The following is a 25,368-nucleotide window of genomic DNA, read 5'->3' on the forward strand; positions in this document are numbered from 1 at the left end:
CTGAATAATCATTTTTTTTTCATTTTAGTTTAATGAGTTTTTGGTATGTGATCGGGACTGTATTTTTAGCAAAAACTCCAACTCCTTATATCATGCTCTTAACTGTCGCTGACAGTAATGAATAAATTGTTTGTTGTGTGCTGAACAAATTAAATAGTAAAACTGATTGTTTTTACCCATTTTCTAATGCGCTATTGATATGATCACACTCTTTTAATTATCGCTAACAGTAATAAATAATATTGTTTGTTTATAATTCAACAAATTGGGTAATAAAACTGACTTTTTACCCATATTTGATATTTTGATGTGCTATTGATATGGATGATCATAATTAACCTAAACTACAACCTAAAGTTCAATTGGTATGAGACAAATAAAACATAGCCAGTGTTCGTTAGGCTATGGTTTTAAACTTCATTTATTGATTTTGTCCACGTGTTCAACTGCATTATGTCTATACAAATAACCATCCAAAATTTATCACCAGTTTCTTGCTATTAATCAATAAGATCACATCTAAATCCATGGTCCATGTCAAATTCTATACTTGACTTTTGAGAAAGACAACAATTTTCCCACAATTAAAGCCACTTGCACTATTCTCCAGATTCAGAGCCAATTTGTGAACAATTTCCCATAAGTCATAAATGCCAGTAAATGTTTACACTTTTACATGATTAAGATGGTACGGCTGGATAGAAACAAAGGAAGTTTTCATGAAGATGCAAATCGTCTTAGCTTTTCTCACTTGTGAAGGACACTCTTCTTGGGGAGCTTTGATTTCTTCTGACCGCGTTGCTGTGAGAAAAACAAATAGCATTACAACCACCACAGATAAATAAAGGAAAGTTGCTGTGAAAACATTGTACCTTTTGCTTGTCTAAGGCCTCGAAATCTGTTCTCTCCTGCCACTTGCTCTTACGCAGTTTTATTGGACGATTTCCAACATACTTGCCTATAATCAACATCAATGAACCAATTACATTGTAATATTTATTGGAGCAAAATTATTGCAATTAAAAGTGATGAAAGAAGACACCAACCATTCATCTCTTTCAGAGCACTAGCTAGATCGGTGGGGTTGGCAAAACTTACGAACCCATATCCCTTGGTCTTCCCAGTCCGCTTATCTCTCACAACCTGACACCGTCACACAATAAACAGGCCATTGAGATGACTGTAGACTCCTCTGTATATCAAGATTTGTAGATTGGTTTTTCGAACATGTTTTAAATACCTTCACAATTGTCAGGTCAACAAAAGACAAAACACCATCCATAAGCAAAACACAGACAAGTATTCTTCGTAAGTTTTTTTTAGAGGTACGAGGGAATAACACTATTCTTGTTATGTCAAACTTCATAAAATACTCATTTCTTGCTTCCTAAGAAGTATGCATGTGTGTACATATATCTACTCTAGCAAGAAACTGAAACGTATTTTTCAGTCAAGCTGTTAAAACTTACAAGTTTATAAATGTGCCAAGAATCAAATGACCTGTTAGCTGACTCCTTATGACTCCTAAATTGATAGATGGAAAATAAAGAGCAGACATTAAGTTGATGGGGGGTTTTAGAGTATAAAACGAATAAATTATGGTCACTCAGACTCGGACTCAGCGGATACAGGATAGGGATTTTTATATATAAAAATAATAAATACCGAAAATATATGTAATAAGAAAAATTATATATACACTAAACACATCAAACTTAAAACATCATTGTTTAGAAACATTAACAAAATAATTCAAAGCTCAAACTTGATTTTACTTAGAAACATAAACACAAGTTATTTGATAGATTAACATATTAACATAAAAATTAGCGACCAACACAAACAATGACTTAGTAATAAATCAGAATGTCAAAGTTGAAGCAATAATCTAACTTTAAGTTTATTTAAATAGAGTAAAAAAATGTATTAATTTTTTTTTTTAAAGTTTGACCACGAGTTTTACCCATTGACCGGGTTTTGTAGTCTGAGTCAACCTGAATCAATCCGTTTGAAGGTCGAATCACGAGCTAATCCCAGGTACTCGGCCTTACAACCATGGACTCTTGTATGTGATTGTTATAACTGGAAGAAGTGACTTTTTTTATAACACTCTTAAAACTACCAAGTATTTAGATTTAAGACATCACTAACTATAACCAGCTAGACATCGGATCTTCATAAAAGCTACATATATCTTGACAGTTTTATTTGACATCATAATACCTTTACCTCTTCAGATAGGAGCAAAGTTTTTCTAACACCACCACCTTTTACTAAGCACTCCCAATTAATCTCCCCAGGCAACCTAATATGCATATCCAATGAAGAAGAATACATGATATTCTGTTTGTTTAAGTAAGAACTAAGAAGAATACTTGAGGGTCAAAATTCTTGGATACTTATAGTGCAAAATAATGCAATCAAATACAAGAACAAGGTAAACCAAGATCAAACCACCCTCTATTCAATTAACAATACATAGTCAAATGTGATGACTGGTAGACAACCCTACCTCACATAAAGGAGATAAGGCAGAGCTCCGTGACTTCAAACAAACATCTGGAGAGGACATGCAAATGGCTCATGTACACCAGACAGGAATTAAGTACCATTAGATTAAAGAGACTTACCCTGGCCATGTTAAAGGAAGGAAATCTTGAAAATGCTTTTGAAAGAACATCATCATTCACCTCGTTCCCAAGATCGCCACAAAATATACGAAAATCATCTGCAAAAAATACGACCCATCAAAGAAACAACATTACTAAACCAACCACATATGACAAAAATCAATGGGTCCGATACATAATATATATATCCCTTTCGCTTACTAACAAGTGTCCCTTTGCACGGATAATACTATGTGTATTAACACCTTAATCAGTTAGTAATTTCAGATACTACTAATTTAACCTTTTTTTTAAAGGCAAAGTGGATAAATGACTAACACCCCCAACTTTGGTGCGCCCACGCCAGGTTCGAATCCTGCAGACGCCCTAAAGGGTTTGCTCTCTCATGTGTAGATGGGTATAGCGTTGCTAAGGCCCCCTCACCACATTTTCATGTGGCAAGATTTGAACCCTTGACCTCCTAGGAAGAAATCACAAAGTAGAAAACTCCCTAACCACTGGGATATCACCCCAATGGCACCACTAATTTAACATACAAGGTTAGGCGTTGTAAGTTTGGCATCTGGCATTAAAAAAATACTAAAAGCCACACTAATAACATGGACATTCAATGATCATACACCCGTAGTCTTAATGAACAAAAAGAACACCCATTTTCATACTATATATGATCAAAGAAAGAAAGTTAGAAAGCTACGTGTTCTTTCATAAAGGCGAAAATAGCAACAAATATAAGAACAGGAGAGCACACATCTAACAATTCGACCAGCTTTTGAAGTAACCGTGATATACATTTAGCGGGCAACTTATATTCTATTCCTAATTAACATTAATAAGTAAAGTAATAATAAAACCATTAAAATGGATAAATGAACATACTTTCAGGCCACTCGGCCAGAGTGGGATCCTCCCAAGCTTGACCGGCAGCTTTGCGAGGAACGGATTTCTTCTTAGTTTCCGCTTTTTGCTGGATTTCACTGCTTGCAAGAGCTGCTTTGACACTCTTGAGAGCTTCGGGTGTTATCGTTTGGGCATCCTTTTGAAAAAGCTGTTGCGCCTATATATACAAACAAACACATTCACACACACACAGACACCCACACACACACACACACACACACATATATATATAGGCAAAAGTAAATATAAGGTTATCTTAGATGTGGAACCCTAAAAGACAATTTTTAATATTTTTTTTCATATATGATAAATGATAATTTTTTTTGTGTACATAATAGTTTTTCATATATGATAAATGATAGGTAAATACAAGGTTATCCCACACCTAAGATTAATAATAATATTAATAAAACAGTTTTTCATTAAAAATTAATTAAGCATCTGTCTTATTAAAAGTGATTATATTTTATGAAAAAGGTGAATTACCTGGTGGAAATGGAATTGAGGATTAGGAAGGACGGTGTAATCGGGTGGTGGAACAGCCGGAGGATATGGAAGGTTGGGGACAGCCGCCGCAACCGGAATTGTCGGTTGTTGTTGAAGGTGGAATGGAACCGGAAAATATGGAGAGGGTTGATTTGGATTCGATGTCGACATTATCTTTAAGATTTGTTTCTTGAATGAATGAATCCTGTCGCCGGTGTTTCTAGGTTTATCGATTGATTTTTACGCAAAAGAAGTTTTTCAGAGATTCGGGTGGGTGGGTTTGGGTAGGTGTTATTGAGATGGAGTTTTTACGGGGCTTTGGATTATTTGGATTTAACCCATCATATATCCATCCAAAAATTCATATCATATAAGATATAAAGATACGCATTATTATTTAAAGACTTATGGACATAAATCGTCCATGTGGTTTACCCAAAACATCACGTTTCTTTCCTTTGGTTTAATAACCTCCCTAGTGATCCTTTATAAAAAGATAAGATTCATATTTCGCTAGTATATGTATAAATTACATAATATTTTTTCCTTTTTCCTCTCCCTTTCTCTCTCATACGAACCCACCACTTCAACAAATTTAAGAATGATGTTTTGTAGGTGTGGCAAGCAAGCAATAATCATAATATTATGGACACCCAAAAACCCAGGAAGTGACTTTATGCTTGTCCCAACCAGGTTTGATTTCAGTTCATTTTCAATTAGGTTTTAACTATGAACAAAAATTGAATTGGGGATTTTTATCTTGAATAGGGTTCCAAGTGCACATTCATAGGACAGTTTGATCTACCAATGTGTCAACGATCCACTGACATTTTGTGTTTTTGACAAATATATTCATAACTTTAGTAAAATACAGTATGTGTGGTCATATCTATGCAGAATATAAACAACCCAGAATAGGCATAAGTAGCAGATTACATAACCAAAAGATCAATGTAGCACATTACATACCCAAATGACCAAAGTAGCAAATTACATGCCTAAAAGACTAAAGTACCAAATAACATACCCAAAAACCAAATGTAACAGATTGTAGCATCAGACATAATACATAAGTAGTTTAAAGTTTCAAAAGACTGGATATTACATAACTACATACTTGCACTAGATTAAGGCTTGCACTAGATGAAGATGTAGAGTTCATGGGGGAGAATGTAGGTAGACATGAAATCCTAAAATACCATCTACAGCTCTATAAGGTGCACTACAAAGAAATTTTGCTTTAGGTTTGTCTCAACAGAAAGCATATAGAGCTAACATAAGTGAAAAAGGAAAGCTCAGAGGAGATTACACAAGGCAACATTTTAGGTTGAAAGACTATATACTAGAATTGCATAATGCAAATCCTGGTACAACAGTTAAGCTAGAGGTTTGAGCCAAATGAAACCCAGTTTACTAATCACAACAGCCCCACTTGGTTGTTTCTTTCCCATTCTTTTCAACAACCTATTCCTAATCCTATTGACATCATCCCCTGGATCGCCTATAAGGTCCAATCAAGTACTAGGGGTTAAAACAAAGATTAAACCCTAAAAAAATAAGAAAAATTCACAAAATCAAGCCCCCAATTCCACTCCAATCGGATTGCTGCTTTACACTAATTATCTAAAACCCCCCAAATTACAAAATAACAAAGATACAACATGCTTACATGGCATGCCATATAATTCCCATTTTCTACATGTACATCTCCTGTCAGTCATATTCACTACATGTTGATTTTGCCATGCACCAGCAACCTGAAACTTCGTACCACCATTCCTGACGATCTTGTATCTTTCAAGTTGTTCTTCGTGGTAAAGAAGAAATCCGATTGGAGTGGAATTGGGGGTTGGATTTCGTATATATATATATGTGGGGGGGGGGGGGGGGGGGTAAATGACTCAATTACCCCGCACGTGAAATGCACATTGGAGCATTAACGGCTTAAATTAAACAGAACGTTACTGTTGGACCAAAAATGCAACGGGTGTGATACCAAAGGGATAGGTTTCACCACTTTTCACATGTTTGTATCAAAGTTGCAATTGGTGTGATACCACAAGGACCAAAGATTCAATTCGTTCTTTATATCTCATATTAAAGCAAGTGGATGTAAACGGTAACAACTATGTTTATATAAATCTATGGGGGTGTTTGGTATTCCATTACAAAATATATTTTTTACGTTTTCAAAATAGTTTATGCGTTTTTAAAACTGCGTTTTGAAAAAGCATCCATGAACATGCTATTCTAAAACTGTGTTTTCTTAACAGATAAACCTAAAAACACACATTTAAATATTGAACCAATTCTACTAAGAGTGTTTAGGAACACATTTTGAAATGATTATCTGATTATTACGTTTGTCAACCGCAATTAATCTAAAAAATTGTTTTGTGCGGAAAAGTTAGCTGCCAAGGGAACTCAGCAACCAATTGTTTGTCGACCAATTTTTACGCAAAAGAAGTTTTTCGGAGATTCGGGTGGGTGGGTTTGGGTAGGTGTTATTGAGATGGAGTTTTTACGGGCTTTGGATTATTTGGATTTAAGTATTTAACCCATCATATATCCATCCAAAAATTCATATCTATCGATAAACTAAAACAAGATTGACATGTTCTTGAAACGACATGTGGCGTAATTATTGATCGACATATGTCCTTTTAATTTATTTATTTTTTTAAATTAGCTTTTTTAGTTGTATATAAATTCAATTTATTTATTAAACTTAGAACTAAACTCTAACACTTGACTTATTAATACAAAAAATATTATCACCTTATTTGATTGATTTTTTTTTCTCATTAATAAATGGTCTCTTTTCTCAATTCTTCAACTCTCATTACTTATATTAATTATAATAAGTTATTAACATGAAGACTTCAAAATTACATGAGTTTATGATTCAAAATCATAAGGCTATTTGACATCATCAACTATGCTTACAAATTTCGATTTTGATGTGGTTCAAAAATTATAAGGTAAATTCAAACTCTAACTAAACATATATATATATATATACCAGCATTCAAATCAAAATAACCGTCTTTCTTATAGACCTGGAGTTCTTGCACCACCGATCTTGTATAAGCTATAAAACACAGTAGTAAAATCAATGAAATATGTAACAGGAAAGGCATACACATGTTGCAAAAAGTATCTTCCAGTGTAGTGACAATGTAATTACAGGAGTTTGTTGAAGGTGAAGGAATTGTCACAATCTTTTTGCAGCAATAACTTGGTACCACGAAACAGGCATCCCCTGTTTTCAGGAACTCCCTTCCACTATTTAGCTGGCTACAGCTATCTAGACTACTAGCATTCTTATCAATGCCAAAGAAGATTTTGGCCAGTTTAAACATAATTTTGTTTAAGTTCTAAAGTTTTAATTTTAACTTTTTTGATTATATTTTCTTGGCAACACAGTTTGAAAAATTATACCCGAATATGGGGTCTTCGGTCAAAATTGCGTGTAATAGCTAAAACAATTTTATCACATATGGGGAGCAGAGCTAGACTGAACCCGATACGTCTTAAATTAAGGTTTGAACAGATAACTATCGAATCAAGACATTATACTGAGTGGTCTCGAGGCTACTAAAAACTGCTATGCGAATCTATATATTTGTAATATATCAACAACAAATATGTGAGATTCGTTATCATTTGATATAAGAAACATTTATCTCAATTCAGAAATATGAGTCAATCTCCGTCATTCATCTTGACTTCACAGTATGAATATAACAAAAGACAGCAATCGGCTGAGCATGATGACTTTATACTATACATTTTAACTTCACACTCAATTGCTCCATCATTAACATTCCAAAACTAAATTTAACTATTCCCTTACACAAAAGGAAAAACACTCAAGCTGTCATTCGAGATGTCACCTCAAATTTGTAGTATATGGAATCATCCAAAACTAAGACATGGAGTGTTAATAATTCAAGCGTTTGCAAAACTAAAACTTTTAAGAAAGTCTGAAATTTGAAGCAAAATGACATCATTTATAGAATACAAAAGCAGATTATTCTACCTTAACTAATGGCAAGCGCCCCTCCTTGTGTAGTACATCACTTGGTTGATCCTTTAACACCATCATCTTTTTGTGATTAGTTACCGATCGAATATATAAAACCATCTAACTGATCAAGCAAAAGCAGTGATTCCATATAAGAACACATAATGAAGGAATATACTCTAGCGTAAATCCCAAGTTTATCAATGGCTTCTGAGTTGGGATCGAAAATCTCAAGATTGCCGTTTCCGTATGGACTTTTTTGTGTTACTAGTATAACTTCACCGGTCTTTTTAAATCCTACTAATTTATTAATTTTGGTATCTGGCACGTTGATGTTGTATAGCTTTGAAAACAATCTACCAACACCCCCACCCCGCTCCTTCATCATCATCCACAAAGAACAAACTGATACGTCTTCCTCTCTATGGTATTCAAGCAAAACAAGAGACTCCCGTAGCTTAGATATAGTCTCAATACTACAAGTCCGGTTTGATAAAAAACCTGTGAGATTAACCTCCTTAAATTCCTTGGCAGTCAAATCAAATGACATGATTGATTCAGATCCACCATTTTCCGCAGCAAGCCTATCTTTAGCAAGCCAATAAATAAACCCATCGATAACAACCTGAGGCCCTCTAAGTTCAATTGATCCGCGAGGCAGATTGGTAGATATAACACTCCAAGCCCCGGTGCTCAAAGTAAAAACTCGAACTCTCCAAGGGCCATAGTCACCCCAAGACATCCATTTATTCTTGAGAATAATAGGATCAAAAGTGACAGGACAAACCCCAAAACCAAAAGCATTACGAATCCCAGCTTTACTCCGGGAATCATGATAGATATAAGGGACCGGAATGCCAACGGATTTCTTTATTGAAGGATTCCAAACAACAACCATCTCGCGTGATAACTTCGACCAGGAATCAGACATATGTTCGTGATAGATTATGTATAAGCACAACAAACCGTGAGAGCTACCAACAAAGTTACCTTCGTACCTTGAAAGGAGATCAGGGACAACACAAGGATCTTCGCTTCCAAATTCTTTTTCGACAAAACTATGATCCTCAAAAGAGGTGAAATATTTATTCTCTTCTTTATTTCTATGTAAGAAACGATGGGGCTGCGGGTGACGAGCACCGTAAGAAACAATGAAATCTCGGCTGTCGATCAGACGCTTCCATGGTTTTGAGACCGATCGGAATCGGGCTAACGGCTTTACAGGCAGCCTTTTCAAGATTTCCGTCTGGATTTCTACAGGGATATATTCCGACGACATTATTATTTATTTTGATTTTGGAATTTTAAGTTTATAGCAGGGAATATGAATGAATGTCGAATGTGTAGCGTTTTTCAGGGTGAGGACCGAGTTTTACGATTACGATTTCCCCAATTCCTCTTCGTTTTTATATATGCCAGTAAATAAAGGTAAAACCTAAAGGGCCGATAAACATTAAAAAGAAGCCCACGTATCTTACATTCTAAATCTACCCTACTTTCGTATCTTCTTTTATCATGACTACCATGATGCCCGCGCAAATGTGGCGGCGGTGACGACAATATGGTGGTGACGGGTGACAGTGAGTGGATGATAGTGACGACAAATAGTGTAGGCTATTAGGTTAGTGTAGTTATTTTAAGACTTGAGGGACTGGTGGTGTAATTTATTTCATTAAGGGTATCTCAGGTATATTAGTGGAGATAATTAAATTAGTGAATAAAATAAAGAAGATGGGTAGGAAAAGAGTAAGGGTATTATAGTCATATTGCATAGAGTAATTTCAACATTTCCATAAATAAAGAGGGCTATTATTTTTATATATAGGTATAGATATGAAGGAGGATCCCAAAACTAATATCCCTTTAAAAGTTTTACAGCAATGCCCTTTTTCAATACAAGTTTCTCTTCAGAAACAAATTTATCCTGATAATTTTTTTTCAATAATTTTTTTTTCTTTCTTCTTCTACCTTTGTATACGGAATACCAGTTTTAATTCATTGAAATACTTCAACTTTATTCAATAAAAATCATTGATATAATCTCTACTTATTATAATCATGTAAAAAACTAGTTGCATTAGAAAAATCAAAAGCTTAAAAATTGAAGATAAACTGAAGCATAATCTAAAGTAATTCAGGTGCGTTTTATATTTCAAGTTTTATTTCGATGTTTGATTAGCTGGCACTATTTCAATAGAAAAAATGGGTTTTCACTTATCAATAAAATCTCTAAGGTACAATTTCAACATGGCTTTATTTCTATGTATGGTTGCGGTTATGATTGTGTTTTGTTCGTTAAATACATTAAATCGAAGCATTGTAAGGAAAGTTGCACAATCAAAATGAGTGAGAAAATGAAGTAATAACATATTAGTATGTTTCTTATAAGGTGTATCGAGTTTTGTTTGACACATACAAGGTGTTTGATAAAATGCTAAAAATTAACTATATCATTATCGGTTCAAAAAATATGTTATTTTTACATAGTATCCGATTGTACATAATCAATTTGCTTATTATTAGCCTTTACTCTGTTTTACATGTTGCTTACTACCATGGATGATGAATGAGATTAATGGCCATAAGAACACAATGACAAATAGGCTCCTTAGTCCTTCGTGTATCCTTCCTTTTTAACTACTATACTACTTCATCCATTACTTGACATGTATGTTTTCTTAATTCTTAAGTAACTTTGAGTGCTTTCTGTTGATACATTTACTTTTGTCTTTGATGGTTACCAAACAATGACTTGTTTTTGTATGTATATCAAGAGTTTTACATTTAAGAGTTGTAGGACTAGAACCCTTGACTTTTGGTTTAAAGGAAAGGTTATTTATCAACCCTCCTAATAAAAAATTGATAGTTTAAAGTTGTGCAACATTATTAAATTTAAGTATGCTTATGACCATGCAAAGTCATGAATCGATATGTAGTAAACCAAGTTGCTTCAGTGGTTATTTAAAGAAAAATTGCATATCTGAGTGCTATATTTGAGGTGGCACGTGAAATCGAACGATTGAGAAGTCATGTGATATTGAAACGATTGAGAAGTCACGTGAAACCAGTTTTTAAAAGCTATTTAATGGATACTCTCTTATACAAGCCTTCAACCAGGACTAGACTTTCATTTGAATCAGCATTGAAAAGGTTGGGCGGAAATTTTGACAACTGAAAATGCATGAGAGTTTTCATCTGCTGCAAAAGGTTTCAAGATGGGGAGGTCGGGTGAGTAGGGGACAGTATCACTTCGGGTAAAATTTGGTCAGTTTTTAGTAGTTTTCAACTTTGGTTAACTGCATATGTCTCTTGTCCAATTTTTGGCACCAACTGTGTGATGGTCTACTTTTCGATATAGTTTTGAAAACTTCATATCTACATATTGTTTTTTTTTTCTTTTCTTTTCCTAAGCTTCTGCAATCATTCTGCATTAAATTTCTTTCTTTTTGGAGGATTCATGCTGATTCTATTTTGTCAAAAATATAATAGGCTTTCTTGAACTTTACGTTATAGAAATAGAGACAGGATAATTAGTTTGTGGACATTTTTAAGCATCCTTTTATGCATTATATATAGACAAAAGTTAGACAATCACATAAAACACCCTTAGTTTTCTATGATTGATTTTTTTCTACAGTAGTAATATTTTATGTTTTTGAAAGTTTCTTTTATCATTAATATTTTCACCTTTAATCTCATCTTCCCATAACAATTTCATTTATTACATTTTTTCAAATCAATTAAGTGTATTCTGTTTGTTGTTAATATTTGCTAGATCAATGGATCAGATTTCAGTATGACAAAGCAATGATAATGATCACTACAAGAATTTTGACTTTTGGCGACAAGACTTTTGGCCGCGACAAAATTTTCGTCGCCAAAAGTCCACTAAACGACAAAAAAACAGTCAAAAGTCAAAAAAAAGATTTGGCGACGACAATGTCGTCGTTAAAGTTGTCGCCAAATGTATTTCCCATTTCTTTTTGAATTAAATTTAAGCCGGAAAATTTTTTCTTTTTGAAAAATATATGGCGACGACATTTTCGTCGCTAATGTCGCGGCCAAAGGTTATATTTGGCAACGACAAAGTCGTCACTAATGTCACGGCCAAAAGTTTTTAATTTTTTTTTTAATTTTTTATTTTCCCTCTAAAGCCAAATTTTCCCGCCAAACATTTGGCGATGATAAAATCGTCGCTAATGTCGTCACCAAATGTTTTTTCTTAATTTTTTGGATTTTTTAGTTCCCTCGAAAGCTAAATTTTCCCGCCAAACATTTCGTGACGAAAATGTCGTCACTAAAATCGCGGCCAACTGATATATATTTATTTTTCAATTTTATTTACCTACCGCCGAAGCTAAATTTTCCCGCCAAATATTTGGTGACGAATTTAGCAATGTTATTGAATTCAATTGATTCTTCTAATGATAATACATTTATTGGGCCCATATGAATCAACGAAAGATATATTGGGTCCAATAGGCCGAATGAGATAACAAACGATGTCGGTCGTCCAAAAGGAGGTTATTCGACTTAAAGAAGGCCAGCCAAATGATTAAAGTTAACAGAGATGTCATGCTTAATGTCTTAGTGTCATCACTAATTATACTAAGGAGATTCGAGTGAAAGACGAAAACGCATGACCTAAACATATATATAAAGGAAACAACAAACGATGTTAGAAGCCTAATACACCTAGTTGAAAAAAAACACATATACATTGTCCCTAATAAACAAGTTATATATACAAATATGACAACAAACGTTATTTGAAGCCCAATAGGCCCATTTGAATGAAAGACAGACATAATACAACCCGTTCAAACTATTTCCACAATTGGTGTACATATTGGGCTCAAATATGAACTAGACGAATGTTAGGGCTAGACGAATAACTAAAGTTAACACGATTTACTAATGTTAAACCAAAGTCAATACCAAAAGCCCTACAAAATTATTGATATAATTAATCTTTATATATATATATATATTAAAAGACAACTAAACTAATAGTTTATAGTTATCTAATTAATCTTTATATATCTATAATATAACTAAAAGAGGGGTTGATGGTACACTTGACACCCCTAATTCCTCCTTGAGTCTAAAACTCTCACCTCATTAATCCTCTGTTGTTTTTATTTTTATTTTTTAATTATTTTGGACGCCCTCTTTAATTATCATAATTTATTTATCCTTAAAACTCTTTTATAAATTATTATACGACCTAAATTTTATTTATCATTCTATTCTCTCTAAAAAAACCCTCACGGCAGACTTGACTTCTCAAGGAACTACATGTATCCTGTTTCATGATAGGTTGTGATCGAACTTATATTAAATCTTCATTTGTAAATTAATTGTAGATGTTTTTTGTTCAATTAATGTTACGTTTTTTAGGACAACGCCCGGACATAAATCTAACTATTCAATAAAAAATAAAACTACATGTAAATATACAATTAACATGTAAATATACAACTAACATAAATTAGAGCAAATTTTAAATTTGAAAATTTATTAAATCTTTTCTCTCTAATATGACAATTAACATATAATTATATGTTAATAAATCTTCTTTTTCTTGATAACTATTAATATAAAATAATTAATTTTTTTGATAAATATTGATAATACAATTAATTAATATCATACATTACATATTAGTATAAGTAATATATTTATATAATTAAAAAATTAAATTAATATGGTTGGTAGGGTTATTTTTTTGCGGGGGACATATGGCCACGATTTGTGGAAAGAAAGAAGATCTGTAAAGGGCGAGTTCACTGAGGCAGAGGCTGCTGAGCTACATGTAAGTAATTGCTTTTACTATGTTAGTTATATTTTTTACTTAACCGATTCCTAATTGGTTAATCGATAACGGATTCCTAATCGGTTAACCGATAACTGGTTTTTATTTTTAATTTTAATCGGTTAATCTAGGGAGTGTTATTTATTTATACTTACCTACTTTCTTACCACTCAACCAGTTATTATTATACCCAATTTTGCATCGATCTAAAATATTGCTTCTGCTTGCTGCTGTGTTACTGCCACTACTATTCTGATTTTTATGTTCAAATGGAATGTTAATGTTGGTACCACTGCTAGTATGCTTTTTCTGTTGCTAGGTTATGACAATATTTAGAATGTAATGTTTTTGCTTGAATGTTTCTCGTCTGAATTTAGGTTAATGTTTCTGGTGCTAGTCTGCTGTTGTAATGTTTTTGTTGAACTCTTGGTCAATGTGTTGGGCTCTTGTTTATGTTTTTGCTGGTTACTGTCCACGTTATGAAACATAAATACTAAAATTGCTGCTACCATCTTGTACTTGTAACATCCGTTATTTTGACTCATTTGACTTTATGTGCAATTTGACTAACTTTCGTATTCAATGATATTATTGGGCTCATTTTGTGATTAATTGGCTAGATGACATGTTAAACAGGTCGATATACCAAATTATTATATGACTCGGGATATGACATATACATAATTTAGCTAGATAATTGTATGGGTCAACCCGTGGATTAACCACAACTCATGACCCATGACCCATACCCAACCCTAACCTTATCCAATCCCACCCAACCATTCACCACCCAATCACAAACTCTTCCTTTTCTCTCTCTAATTTACTCCAAGAACCTTTTCTCCTCCTCTCTCTAGCAAATCATCAACATTTAATGAGTTTCACAATAATTACATGAAAGATTAATCATCATCATCATTTCACCTTCATCATATCAAAAATTTAGGGTTTCAAGTGCAAGAACTTGTCTTTTATAGCTTATTTTCGGAGTTATTCACTTGAAGGATTTTTTGTAAGCTAATTCTCACTCTCAAGCATCATTATAAGTAAATAAACATGTCTTGGTCGAGATTGAATGACCCTTGGCCGAATTTGAGCTCAAAAACACATTTTAGGTCAAGTTTAGGGTTTTAGGTTGTATTGTCTTGGATTTGTGGAATGGAAAGAGTTTTGATGATGGGTTTTGTCTAAATTATGTTGGAAACATGTTTTGTAGCTTCAAAATGGTTCCAAAATGGTAAAAAAAACGAGTTCGGGTCGATTTTGATGTGAAAACCCGTTTTAAGCAAGAACATGCCCAGGTGTGCCACATGCATGTATGCATGTGCCACAGTTTTTGTGTAAAGCCCGAATAGAGTCAAATATGCGCCACATGCATGTGCCACATATTTGTCAAAAATCTGAAATGCTAAATATGTGCCACATGTAGTAATGCATGTGCCACAGTTTTTGTGTAAAGCCCGAACAGAGTCAAATATGCGCCACATGCATGTATGCATGTGCCACATATTTGCCCAAAAATCTGAAAAAGTTAAATACGTGCCACATGCATTTCCTACGTGCCACATATTTGCTAATTATGTATATTTTGTGTTCTAAAGTGTCAAATCCTTAGTTGCTTAACCCAAATTCATTCTTACATCTTAATGATCCATAATAAGGCGCGTGTAACGCTTTGATTCCTCCGTCAAAGTTTAGTGTCAAACCTCAACTCGTGTTCAACCAAAACCTTTATATCTTTAACCAAATGTACTAGGCATACTTTAAGATATAATGTGATGATAAGATGTTGATGTAATAGGTTTGTGATCGTTGTGCTCCTCACTTACCCATTTAAGCTCATTCTAACGACATCTAAGGCTAAGGTGAGTTCCGTAGCTCCCCACTCGCTTGAGATTCGGGCTGGAAAGTGTACAACTACTTGTTAGTTGTTTGATTGTCTGATTGACTTACTTGACGGTTTATCCATTACTTGGTTGGTTTTGCGCATGTTTGTGATATCATGATTAGTTAGGATAGTTGTGCCTACATGGAAGTCGGTTATGCTTCTCAAAGGGTTTTAGATGTGGTGGGAAGACTGCGGGTGACCCTGTATACAAGCATCTAGAACTTGATGAAAGTAAAATCCTCCGAAGTATAGGTACGTGTTGTGTAGTGGAATGGATGGATATTGGATTGTGTTGGAATGGACATATACCTATTGTTACTCATGATTTACGCACTTTACACGCAACGTACTTATTTATACGCTTTACACACAAAGTATACTTATTTATGCGCTTTACACGCAACGTATATTATTTATGCGCTTTACACGCAACGTATACTTATTTATGCGCTTTACACGCGACGTATACTTATTTATGCGCTTTACACGCAAAGTATACTTATTTATGCGCTTTACACGCAAAGTATACTTATTTATGCGCTTTACAATACTTATTTATGCGCTTTACACGCAATGTATACCTATTTATGCGCTTTACACACTACATATACTTATATATGCGCTTTGCACGTAATGTATACTGATTTACGCGCTTTACACGCAAGCTCACTTATCTATGCGAATTACACACATGCAAACCCTTTACGTGACATGGTTGGCTTACATTGATATTCATCATGGCACATGCATACATACGATACGTGACTTGGACATTTACATCACTTGTATTCATTTATTACACGTAACTATTTTATGCCATATGGTCTTATTGTGATTAGACATTGTGACTAGTTCCTTGTGAACCATTTCTACAAACTCACCAACCTCGTGTTGACTTGTTCAGTACACTTTTCAGGTAATCAGGTGAACCTAAGGCAAGATGTATGATTTGATAGATTGTTGGACCCAGGCTTAGACTTACATGGATCAAGGATTCACATATCCTTCTTTTGCATTATGCTTAGGATCGATCGCCATCTTTTAGATTGTTTTGTAAACTTGTGATGGCTACTTGCTCCTTATGCATTTTGTGTTTGTACTTGTCTTAGACTTATTGAATTCACCGAATTCATTTATTTTCATTTAGTTGCCTACGATAATTCCATCATGTGCTATTTAATTTCCGTAATATTCTAGGCCCTAGTTCGGGGTGTTACAGTACTCTTGTTTACTGTCCAGTTTATAAAAGCAATGTGTGTGTTCATTTATAACAGTTCTATTGCTAGATTTTCAATTCAATTCGTTCTGACATTTTATGTTTTGTGACATTTTTGTGTTGTAACCATGCAGGCTAAGATGATGACAAAGAAGAATGACCCTAATAATACACTAGATGATTATGAAATCATAGAATCGGTCTTGGGGGATCGTCGTGGCTGGACCCGAGGCATAGGACAGAAGCTACCTAAGTACGCCTTTTATGATGGAGCTGCATCTTCATCTCAAGCTACTTACACAGCTGATGATGTGCATAGGATTCTTGTTGAGTATACCGACCCTATATGGAGTAAGCTTGAGATCACCCCCCGCCTATTAATATTCCAGATCAAAATATGGAAGAAGATGTCGAGGATGATGATGGCGGGTATGATGATGGCGAGGATGATGATGGCGAGGAGGATGAGGAGGAAAGTAGTAGTGATTGATGATGGTTTGTGTAGTCTAACAAATTATCAACTTGTAATATTTTGAACTGCCGTACGTAGTTGGTAACTTTAAACTCCCCCTAGTTGGTAACTTTAACTTTAAGCTCTCGTAGTTGTAGAATTGGTAACCTAATTGGTAAACTTTGATCTTTTGATGGTAGGTTCGGTATTTGTAGTTGGTAAGCTTGTCTTTTGATGGTAAATTTAGTTGATAACTTTGATCTTTGGATGGTATTTGTAGTTGGATGGTATTTGGATGCTATTAGTCAAGTGTCGAGTTTGTAGATATTGGTGTTAGTTGCGACAATTTTGATTGTTTTGTTGTTGATATTGGTGTTGTTTTAGTTGCTAAAAACAGGTCAAAACAGGTTCTGTTTACAGGAAATTACCCGGAAAAACTGGGTGGAAAACGGAAACGCAGCAGAATTCTGGGCAAAAAATTAGTTTTGGCTGCAACATTAGCGACGACATTGTCGTCGACAATACTTTTTCTAATTTAAAAAAAAATATTTTTTTTTGGCAAATATTAAATAATTAAATAATTAAAAATATATGGTGACGACAATGTCGTCACAAATGTCGTCGCCGAAAGTTTTTTAAATTTCGTTTCCATTTTCTTTTGTTGTCCGTGGGGCCCACTTTCAGTCGTCATAAAAATCGTCGCCAAAAAATTTAGGTCACGAGGAATTGGCAACGAAAATTTGTCGTCACTAAAGTCGTCGCGGTAAGATTTGGCGACGACAAAGTGTACATATGGCGACGACTTTTGTCGCAGCTAAAAGCCAAATTTCTTGTAGTGGATATTGTTAGCTGGTTATTTGGTATTCAAAGTTACTTAAAAAAGGAGTCTGGTTTCGCAATCTCGCTTTGCTATTTCAATGTGAGCGAGTGAGCGACTATGTATTACTTGGATTGATGAGCTCAAATATGAATATGTGGGACATAAAAAGTTGTGTAATCAAATATGAAAATTGTTATATATTTTCTTGCATTAGGCCCGAAGAAGAGGCTTACCTTAAATGAATTATGGTATCTCTGATGAGGTTTTTGTCAGAATCTCAAATGTATATTTTTGAAATCTAAGTTCTATGAACGTCCTAGACTTTATTGATGGAATGGACATGGGCTTTTATCATGTAATATTATATACTAGATTACACCTCGTGCGTTGTACGTTTATATCTTATTTCATACTATATTATCGTAAATTATATCGCTTAAGAATAGTCGTAGAAGTTAAGGTGAATGATTACAAATCCAAAAACCTAGTTAAGCTAATTAAAAAGGTAAATGCCTATGAACCCCTTAGTCATGTAGAGGAACTTTTCCTATCAAGCTAGCGACCTTCAAACGCTGTCTGCCGGTGAGACCCCAGAAACCTTGATTGGTTAAATATATTTTTTCACGGATTTGAACCTGGGTGGTGTTCCCATCAAGTCGCTTTTTGTTTTGGGTTGGGGGGGGGGGGGGGGGGGGGGAGGAGGTGGCCACTAGGCCATAACCCAAATGGTTTTTGAGTATGTCTACATTGATCGAGGTTTTTCCGTTACAATGTCCACCAGATCAGATAATAAGTTAGTTATTTGATTATAAACATTGATATGTGTCGTTTTTTTCAAAGGTGATGAATCGTTGTCAATATATATAGTAATATAGAATAGGTACGTGTAGTTAATTCATGGTCTAATGTTTTTTCCAAAATTGAAATACTTAGATAATAAGGTTTTAATTAATATTTAATACAGATACTAAATATTTAGAAATAATTAAAGATGATGTGATCCCAAACGTAAAACTAAAAGCTTTATTGAAAAGTTAAAGCTCCTGAAATCCTACTTCAAGAAGCGTTTCATTTTGGAGCTTTTTCATTCAAATAAAAGCTAAAGCTAGTTGCATCCAAACAAAGCTTATAACACAATAGGAGCTTTTTATTCAAAATTAAAAGCTAAAGCTCCCCAAAAGTTCTTGAAAAGTTATTTCCAAACATAGCAATAACATGCATAGGTGATTAGGTGTCTTCTTATGTGTCAACCTTTGAGATACTAACAACGTATGAATGTCACGTAGGAAAAAGATGACGTGGCAAGCAAAGAGGTATGTCACATGCGCTTTCAGATACAGAATTATATATATATCGAGATTTTAGTAACAACCCATTGCAATGTTTATTTTTAATTTTTAAATACCATCCCTTTACCCAATATTTCCTGTTACCCACATGAATTAATTCAATTTTAACTTCAATCATTAACACAGTTCATTCCAAAACCTCATTTACATCAACCACACAAAACCCAGTAAAATCAGAAAACTACACACACAAAATTTAAAATCAACTATTCCCATACATACAAACTGATAAAAACTCCCGTTGTCATTTGGGAAGTCACATCAAATTTGAAGCACACGGAATCGTTTTGGATCAACCAACAACAAGACATGGAGTGTTAATAATTCAAGCATTTGCAAAACGAAAACTTTTGAGCAAGTCTTAAATATGAAGTCAATAATGACATCACATATACAAGAAAGAAAGTATTTGAATCAACCTTAGCAAGCTGGTCTCTCCTTGGTGTAGTACATCACTTGATTGATCCTCCCACATTTTGTAATGCCATTGATTAGTTAGTGATCGAATATATAAAATCATCTACCTGATCAAGCAAAAAGAGTGATTCCGTATAAGAACACATAAAGAAGGAATAATCTTCTCCATGCATATCAAGATTAACATTGGCTTCTGAGTTGGGATCGTATATTTCAAGCTTGGAACCACGGAAACTTTCTTGTTTTGTTACTAGTATAAGTTCACCCGTTTTCCTAAATCCTAGCACTGTCTTTACTTTGGCATGTGGCACATTGATGTTGTATAGCTTTGTAAACGAGCTATTACCACCTTGTTCCTTTGTCATCATCCACAGACAACAAACTGATGGGTGTCGCTTAAACTCTCTATGATATCCAAGCAAAACAAGAGACTCCCGTAGCTTAGATATACTCTCAATGCCACAACGCCAGTGGGTTAAACTACCTGTGAGATTAATCTCTTTAAATTCTTTGGCAGTCAAATCAAAAGACATGATCAGAAAATGTAATAGATCTCGACCATCTCTACGTTCAATCCTATCAAAAGCAAGCCAATAGATGAACCTATCGATAACGACCTGAGATCCTCTAAGTTGAATTGAATCGCGGGGCAGATTGGTAGATAGAATGTTCCAAGTCCCGGTGCTCAAAGTAAAAACTCGAACTCTCCAAGGGCTAATCCCGGGCTTATCCATCCACTTTATCTTGAGAATAGTTGGATCATTAGTGACAGGACAAACCCCAAAACCAAAAGCATTAACAACATTATAACTTGTATTCGGGGAATCATACATAAATGGCACTGGAATACGAACGGATTTCCTAATGGAAGGATTCCAAAGAACAACCATCTCTAGTGATAATTCCGACGAAGAATCATCATACCTACGTTTGTGATAATCATCATACATACGTTCGTGATAAATTGTCTTGAAGCACAACAAACCGTGAGAGCTACCGACTAGACAAGGATGACCGTCGCGCAATAAAAGGAGGTCATTATAAGGAACAGGGGGAACAAAATAATCAGGAACAAAACTAGGACCATCATCAACAAAAAACCGGTAATGTCTATATTCATTAACAATAAAAGCATCTTCGTGACTTACAATAAAACCACTGGGCCGGGGATGACGAACGCCATAAGAAACAACGAAATCTGGGCTGTCAATCACACGCTTCCATGGTTTTGAGACTGATCGGAATCGGAGTAACGACTGTACAGGAAGCCTCTTCAAGATTTCCGCCTCAACTTCTAATGGGATATATTCGGACGACATTATTTTGATTTTGATTTTATTTTGGGGAATATACGAAATTACGAATGAATGCGTAGGGTTTTTCGTTTTAGAGTGAGGACCTGGTTTCTCTTGTTTAAATATTGAGATTTTTGTTCCATAAACCTAAAGGGCCCTAAGGCCTTAAATATAAGATTTGATATATAAGCCCATCAAATATAAGATTTCGGTTTAGATTTTGTTCCATAACGTTATTTTTACATCATTTCGTTACTATTGATGTGGTTTAACAGATAGAAAAATAGTAATATAAGTTGTTAGATTTTATTTTCCAGAACATTCAAGTCAGAACACGACATTAAAAAAAACGTACCTCAACATATCGTTATAAGTATTTGGAGAGAAAAACCCTAAGGTTTGACATCCTTGAGTTCAAACTCAAGGCCTTATAAACATAGAGTTTTACATTTTTTCTAACTACAAGTTTTTTTATTTTAGTGAAAACGTTACTTTATGTATATTATATATTATGAAATACTAATCTGTTTGTTTTTCATAGGACATGTTTAAAATTTCATAGTTAATTTCATTTAAATATAAGTTATATTAAAGTAAACGAGCTAATTAATCCGGATGATAATTCGCCGGGTGAAATCACTCGATACCGGACATGATTATTAGAAAAGTATAAATGCAATTTTCTTTGATTTCAGTTGAACAAATTACAATCTTTATGTCCACATCTTTATACTGATTTTAGGTAAAATAAAATAAGTATTAGAGTAAAGCAAATAAAATAATATGTTTCTCTCTACGAAGATCACCGTGCATCATGAAAATCATTATGCACCAATTGCTTCGTGAATCTTCGTGCATTAATTTAACCATTATTTAAGGGTCAAAATATTATCATATTTCTTTTACTTTAATATTTGTTTTACAGTACCCTAACCCTTTTTTATACTTGGCTACTCTTGAGATGTAAAACAACTCTCCTCACATTACAAGCTCAATTTGATAAAATTTCATTGGATAATCACAAGGATGCCCATTACAATTCCCAACCCCTCAAACTATCGACATATTGGCTATGGAAAACGCTTAGTTACAACATGATCTTATCACAGTGATATAACTAATAGTACATAACTTATCATAATAGGAAAGAGGAATTTTTTTTTTTGATGAATGGGACTTCTTTGAGTCCATATGGTGTTTTAGTGCTTTGGAGAAAAAAATTTGTAAAATTAGGAGCCCGACCTTGGAAATGTCGGACTTCTCCACATACGAACTTTGCTTACGTGGCATATGTGTACGACCTCAACCCCGGTGTTTCAAAGGTCGCTTTTAACTTTTTGTTGAAAAAGTTTTTTTGCACACGTATGTTATTTCTACACACGACACCTAAATGAAGTTCGGCGTTCTAAACGCCTCCTATTGGCTAGTAAGAATGCTCGATATGAGATTCGAACATGTGACCCTTGTTACAACATCCGGGGTGTTCAACCACTGTGCTAGCAAGTGAAAGACACAAACATAAAGGACCTATAAACTAAAAGATGGAATTTTGAAATAACACCAGATCTCTTTTGATTGTGAAAATAGACGCAAAACAAAACTAAGCAAGTGATTCAAAATTACTATAAAAAAAACGGATAATGACATACGAATGTAACCACCTATGACAAAATGGTTATGTAATGTAGTAATTTACTCAGATGACTATGTAATGTATGCACCTATATTTTTTTGGCTATACTATGTAAGGACTTTTTTATTTGGGTCAATCAATGTAAAGACCTATGTAACTTTTTTGGCTATACTATGTAAGGTCCATACATATTTTACATAATATAGCCAAAAAAACATAGGTGCATAAATTACATAGCCACCTGAGTAGGTTACTACATTACATAACCATTTTGTCATAGGTGGTTACATTCATATGTCATTATCCCTAAAAAAAGGACTCTGACATTTGTCACAACATTCGATTTGGAGGACTACTCTATCACAACCCAATGGCTTTGTAACGAAACACTACACTTTTGAGGTAACTGGGTATTATGTTCAAGTAGGAGCATCTTTTCCCCGCCTGCAACAAAAATTTTAATTCCATAAGTTTTTTGGATCAGATACCGAATCAACTAACCATATATTATGGTTGTTTGAGCGCGCTGAAAGCAAAATGAAACCATTACTTATTGTTGGGTCGATTTGGGGCTATATATATAACTTATAAATAACTGATAGTAATAATAGGGGTTTAAAATCTGGGGGTGTAAGTAACTTTTACACTTTTTTTATTGTGTGAATGTAACTTTCATTTGGTTCATTGTATGTAACTAACTCGCTAAATTGAACGATTAATGTAAAAGTGTATACGTGACACACTATATGAGATGCCACGTAAAAGTTTTTGATTGGTTAACGTAAAAATTTTACATTAATCGTTCAAATTTAGCGGGTTAGTTACATACAATGAACCAAATGAAGGTTACATTCACACAATAGGAAAAATGTAAAAGTTATTTACATTTCCAGATACATAACCCTCATAATAGCTAGTAAGGGTGCATATAATGGCAATTGGTGAACTTGTGTTTTCAATATTAACAGGTAATGGATGATCAACTATACTTCTTTTGTCTATGATGATGACAGTTTCCGACATGATCAGAAGCTGCTCCCGATTCTGTTTAACTTATTTGTATCACAATTACTTCTCATGGCTTGTTGTGCTTTTACAACCCATCTGACCTGAAACAACTAAAACTGTTGTTATATGGAATCCTACATTAGAAAATGTGTTGCTGACTGGTTGAGCACTACACTTCAGAGCTAGCAAGAGAATCGCTTCCAAGATTACTCTTTTAGAAAAACCTTTTGTTTGCATCTGCTGTATTTCGGTATGAACCTGTTTTTTTTCCTGATTTTGTGACTCAGACAGCTTCATCAATCCTCCATGTTGTCTTGTCTGGAGAGAAACGGGGCCATTGTTGATGCTATGAATTAGCTTCATTTAAATTGTTTCAGGATGCAAGTCTCATGAATTCTTGAGCATATTCTTGAGGTACCCGGGTTCAATGGTGACGGGATGGATGTTGGTACGGGTTTTAGGAAGTTTAAACAAAGGTGGAAGGAGATCTATAAGAATGAGGATTATGAAATTAGGCAAATAAAATGAAGATGAAGTTGAGGAGGATGAAAGTGGTATAGCTATTTTTATTAATATAAATGAATATGGAATTGGGATGAATGAGAGTACTGTGCGAAATTTAGGAGCACATGGGAAAATTAATCTATAATGGATCTCAAAATGGCAGTATGGAACATTAGAGGGCTCAATGAGCTCTCTAAACAAAAGGAGGCTAGGAATCTTATTAAAAATGAGGATCTAAGTATATGTGCGTTGGTTGAAACTCATTTAAAGGAGAAAAAGATTGATCAGATATGTAAATGTATTTTTAGAAAATTGGAAGTGGATGTCCAACATGAGTGACAGTAAAAGAGGTTGTAGAATTGTATTGGGATGGGATGCGAATATTGTTAGAATAATGTGTGCGAGTAAAATGGGGCAGACGTTACTATGTTTTGTAGAAAATGTGGCAAGTAAAAGGCATATGTATGTTTCTGTGGTTTATGCTGAGAATAAGGGTAAAGAGAGAAGGGCTTAATGGTCTGAGTTAGGCTTACATAAGAGTGTAGTTAATAAATTCCCTTGACTGATATTAGGTGAATTTTTTGAATGTGTTACTGACATTGAAGTGGAGGAGAGTACTTCTGGGGCATCTTGTATGACTGCAGACACGAGTGAGTTTTTTGAATGTGTTACTGACATTGAAGTGGAAGACTTGGCAGTTCAGGAATGAATTATACCTGGACACAATGCATAAAAACCCCTAGGGTTGGTATATTAAGGAAATTAGATAGAGTTGTGTGTAATGAGGAGTTTATATTCCTATGGGTTTGGATGATATAATTAGATGGTTTGTAAACTCCAAATATCCCAAATCTGTTTGGAAAATTGTGCAACGAATTACATTGGGGCTGCATGTCAGCATGTGTTTACGACATTTAGAAAGAAAGAAA

The 25,368-nt window shown here is 34.3% G+C and overlaps 3 protein-coding genes across 3 annotated transcripts; all 3 read right to left on the reverse strand.

The window, feature by feature from the left end:
- Positions 1-611: 611 nt before the first annotated feature.
- Positions 612-4,323, reverse strand: LOC122603298 (RNA-binding protein 42). Its single transcript, XM_043775967.1, has 6 exons — positions 4,017-4,323; positions 3,510-3,687; positions 2,631-2,728; positions 1,047-1,143; positions 873-958; positions 612-801 (listed from the first exon to the last, which is right to left on the reverse strand). The coding sequence occupies exons 1-6, from the start codon at positions 4,185-4,187 to the stop codon at positions 748-750; spliced, it is 684 nt and encodes a 227-aa protein (XP_043631902.1). The 5' UTR covers positions 4,188-4,323; the 3' UTR covers positions 612-747.
- Positions 4,324-8,134: 3,811 nt separating this feature from the next.
- Positions 8,135-9,322, reverse strand: LOC122604188 (putative F-box protein At3g16210). The gene has a single exon (XM_043777086.1). It carries the CDS (start codon positions 9,320-9,322, stop codon positions 8,135-8,137), a length of 1,188 nt encoding a protein of 395 aa, XP_043633021.1.
- A 10,387-nt stretch (positions 9,323-19,709) lies between these two features.
- Positions 19,710-21,318, reverse strand: LOC122604189 (putative F-box protein At3g10240). Its single transcript, XM_043777087.1, has 2 exons — positions 20,107-21,318; positions 19,710-19,763 (listed from the first exon to the last, which is right to left on the reverse strand). The coding sequence occupies exons 1-2, from the start codon at positions 21,316-21,318 to the stop codon at positions 19,710-19,712; spliced, it is 1,266 nt and encodes a 421-aa protein (XP_043633022.1).
- Between the last annotated feature and the right edge of the window lie 4,050 nt (positions 21,319-25,368).

This window comes from Erigeron canadensis, chromosome 6 (genome assembly GCF_010389155.1).
Source record: "Erigeron canadensis isolate Cc75 chromosome 6, C_canadensis_v1, whole genome shotgun sequence".
NCBI lineage: Eukaryota > Viridiplantae > Streptophyta > Magnoliopsida > Asterales > Asteraceae > Erigeron > Erigeron canadensis.

Coding starts and splice junctions, on each gene's coding strand:
- LOC122603298 (XM_043775967.1), bottom strand. CDS start 4,187: ATGTCGACATCGAATCCAAATCAACCCTCTCCATATTTTCCGGTTCCA. Junction 2,729..3,509: donor TCTGGCCGAGTGGCCTGAAA/GTATGTTCATTT, acceptor TATTTTTTGCAG/ATGATTTTCGTATATTTTGT. Junction 802..872: donor AGGCCTTAGACAAGCAAAAG/GTACAATGTTTT, acceptor TTTTTCTCACAG/CAACGCGGTCAGAAGAAATC.
- LOC122604188 (XM_043777086.1), bottom strand. CDS start 9,322: ATGTCGTCGGAATATATCCCTGTAGAAATCCAGACGGAAATCTTGAAA.
- LOC122604189 (XM_043777087.1), bottom strand. CDS start 21,318: ATGTCGTCCGAATATATCCCATTAGAAGTTGAGGCGGAAATCTTGAAG. Junction 19,764..20,106: donor CACTCTTTTTGCTTGATCAG/GTAGATGATTTT, acceptor TTGTGTGTGTAG/TTTTCTGATTTTACTGGGTT.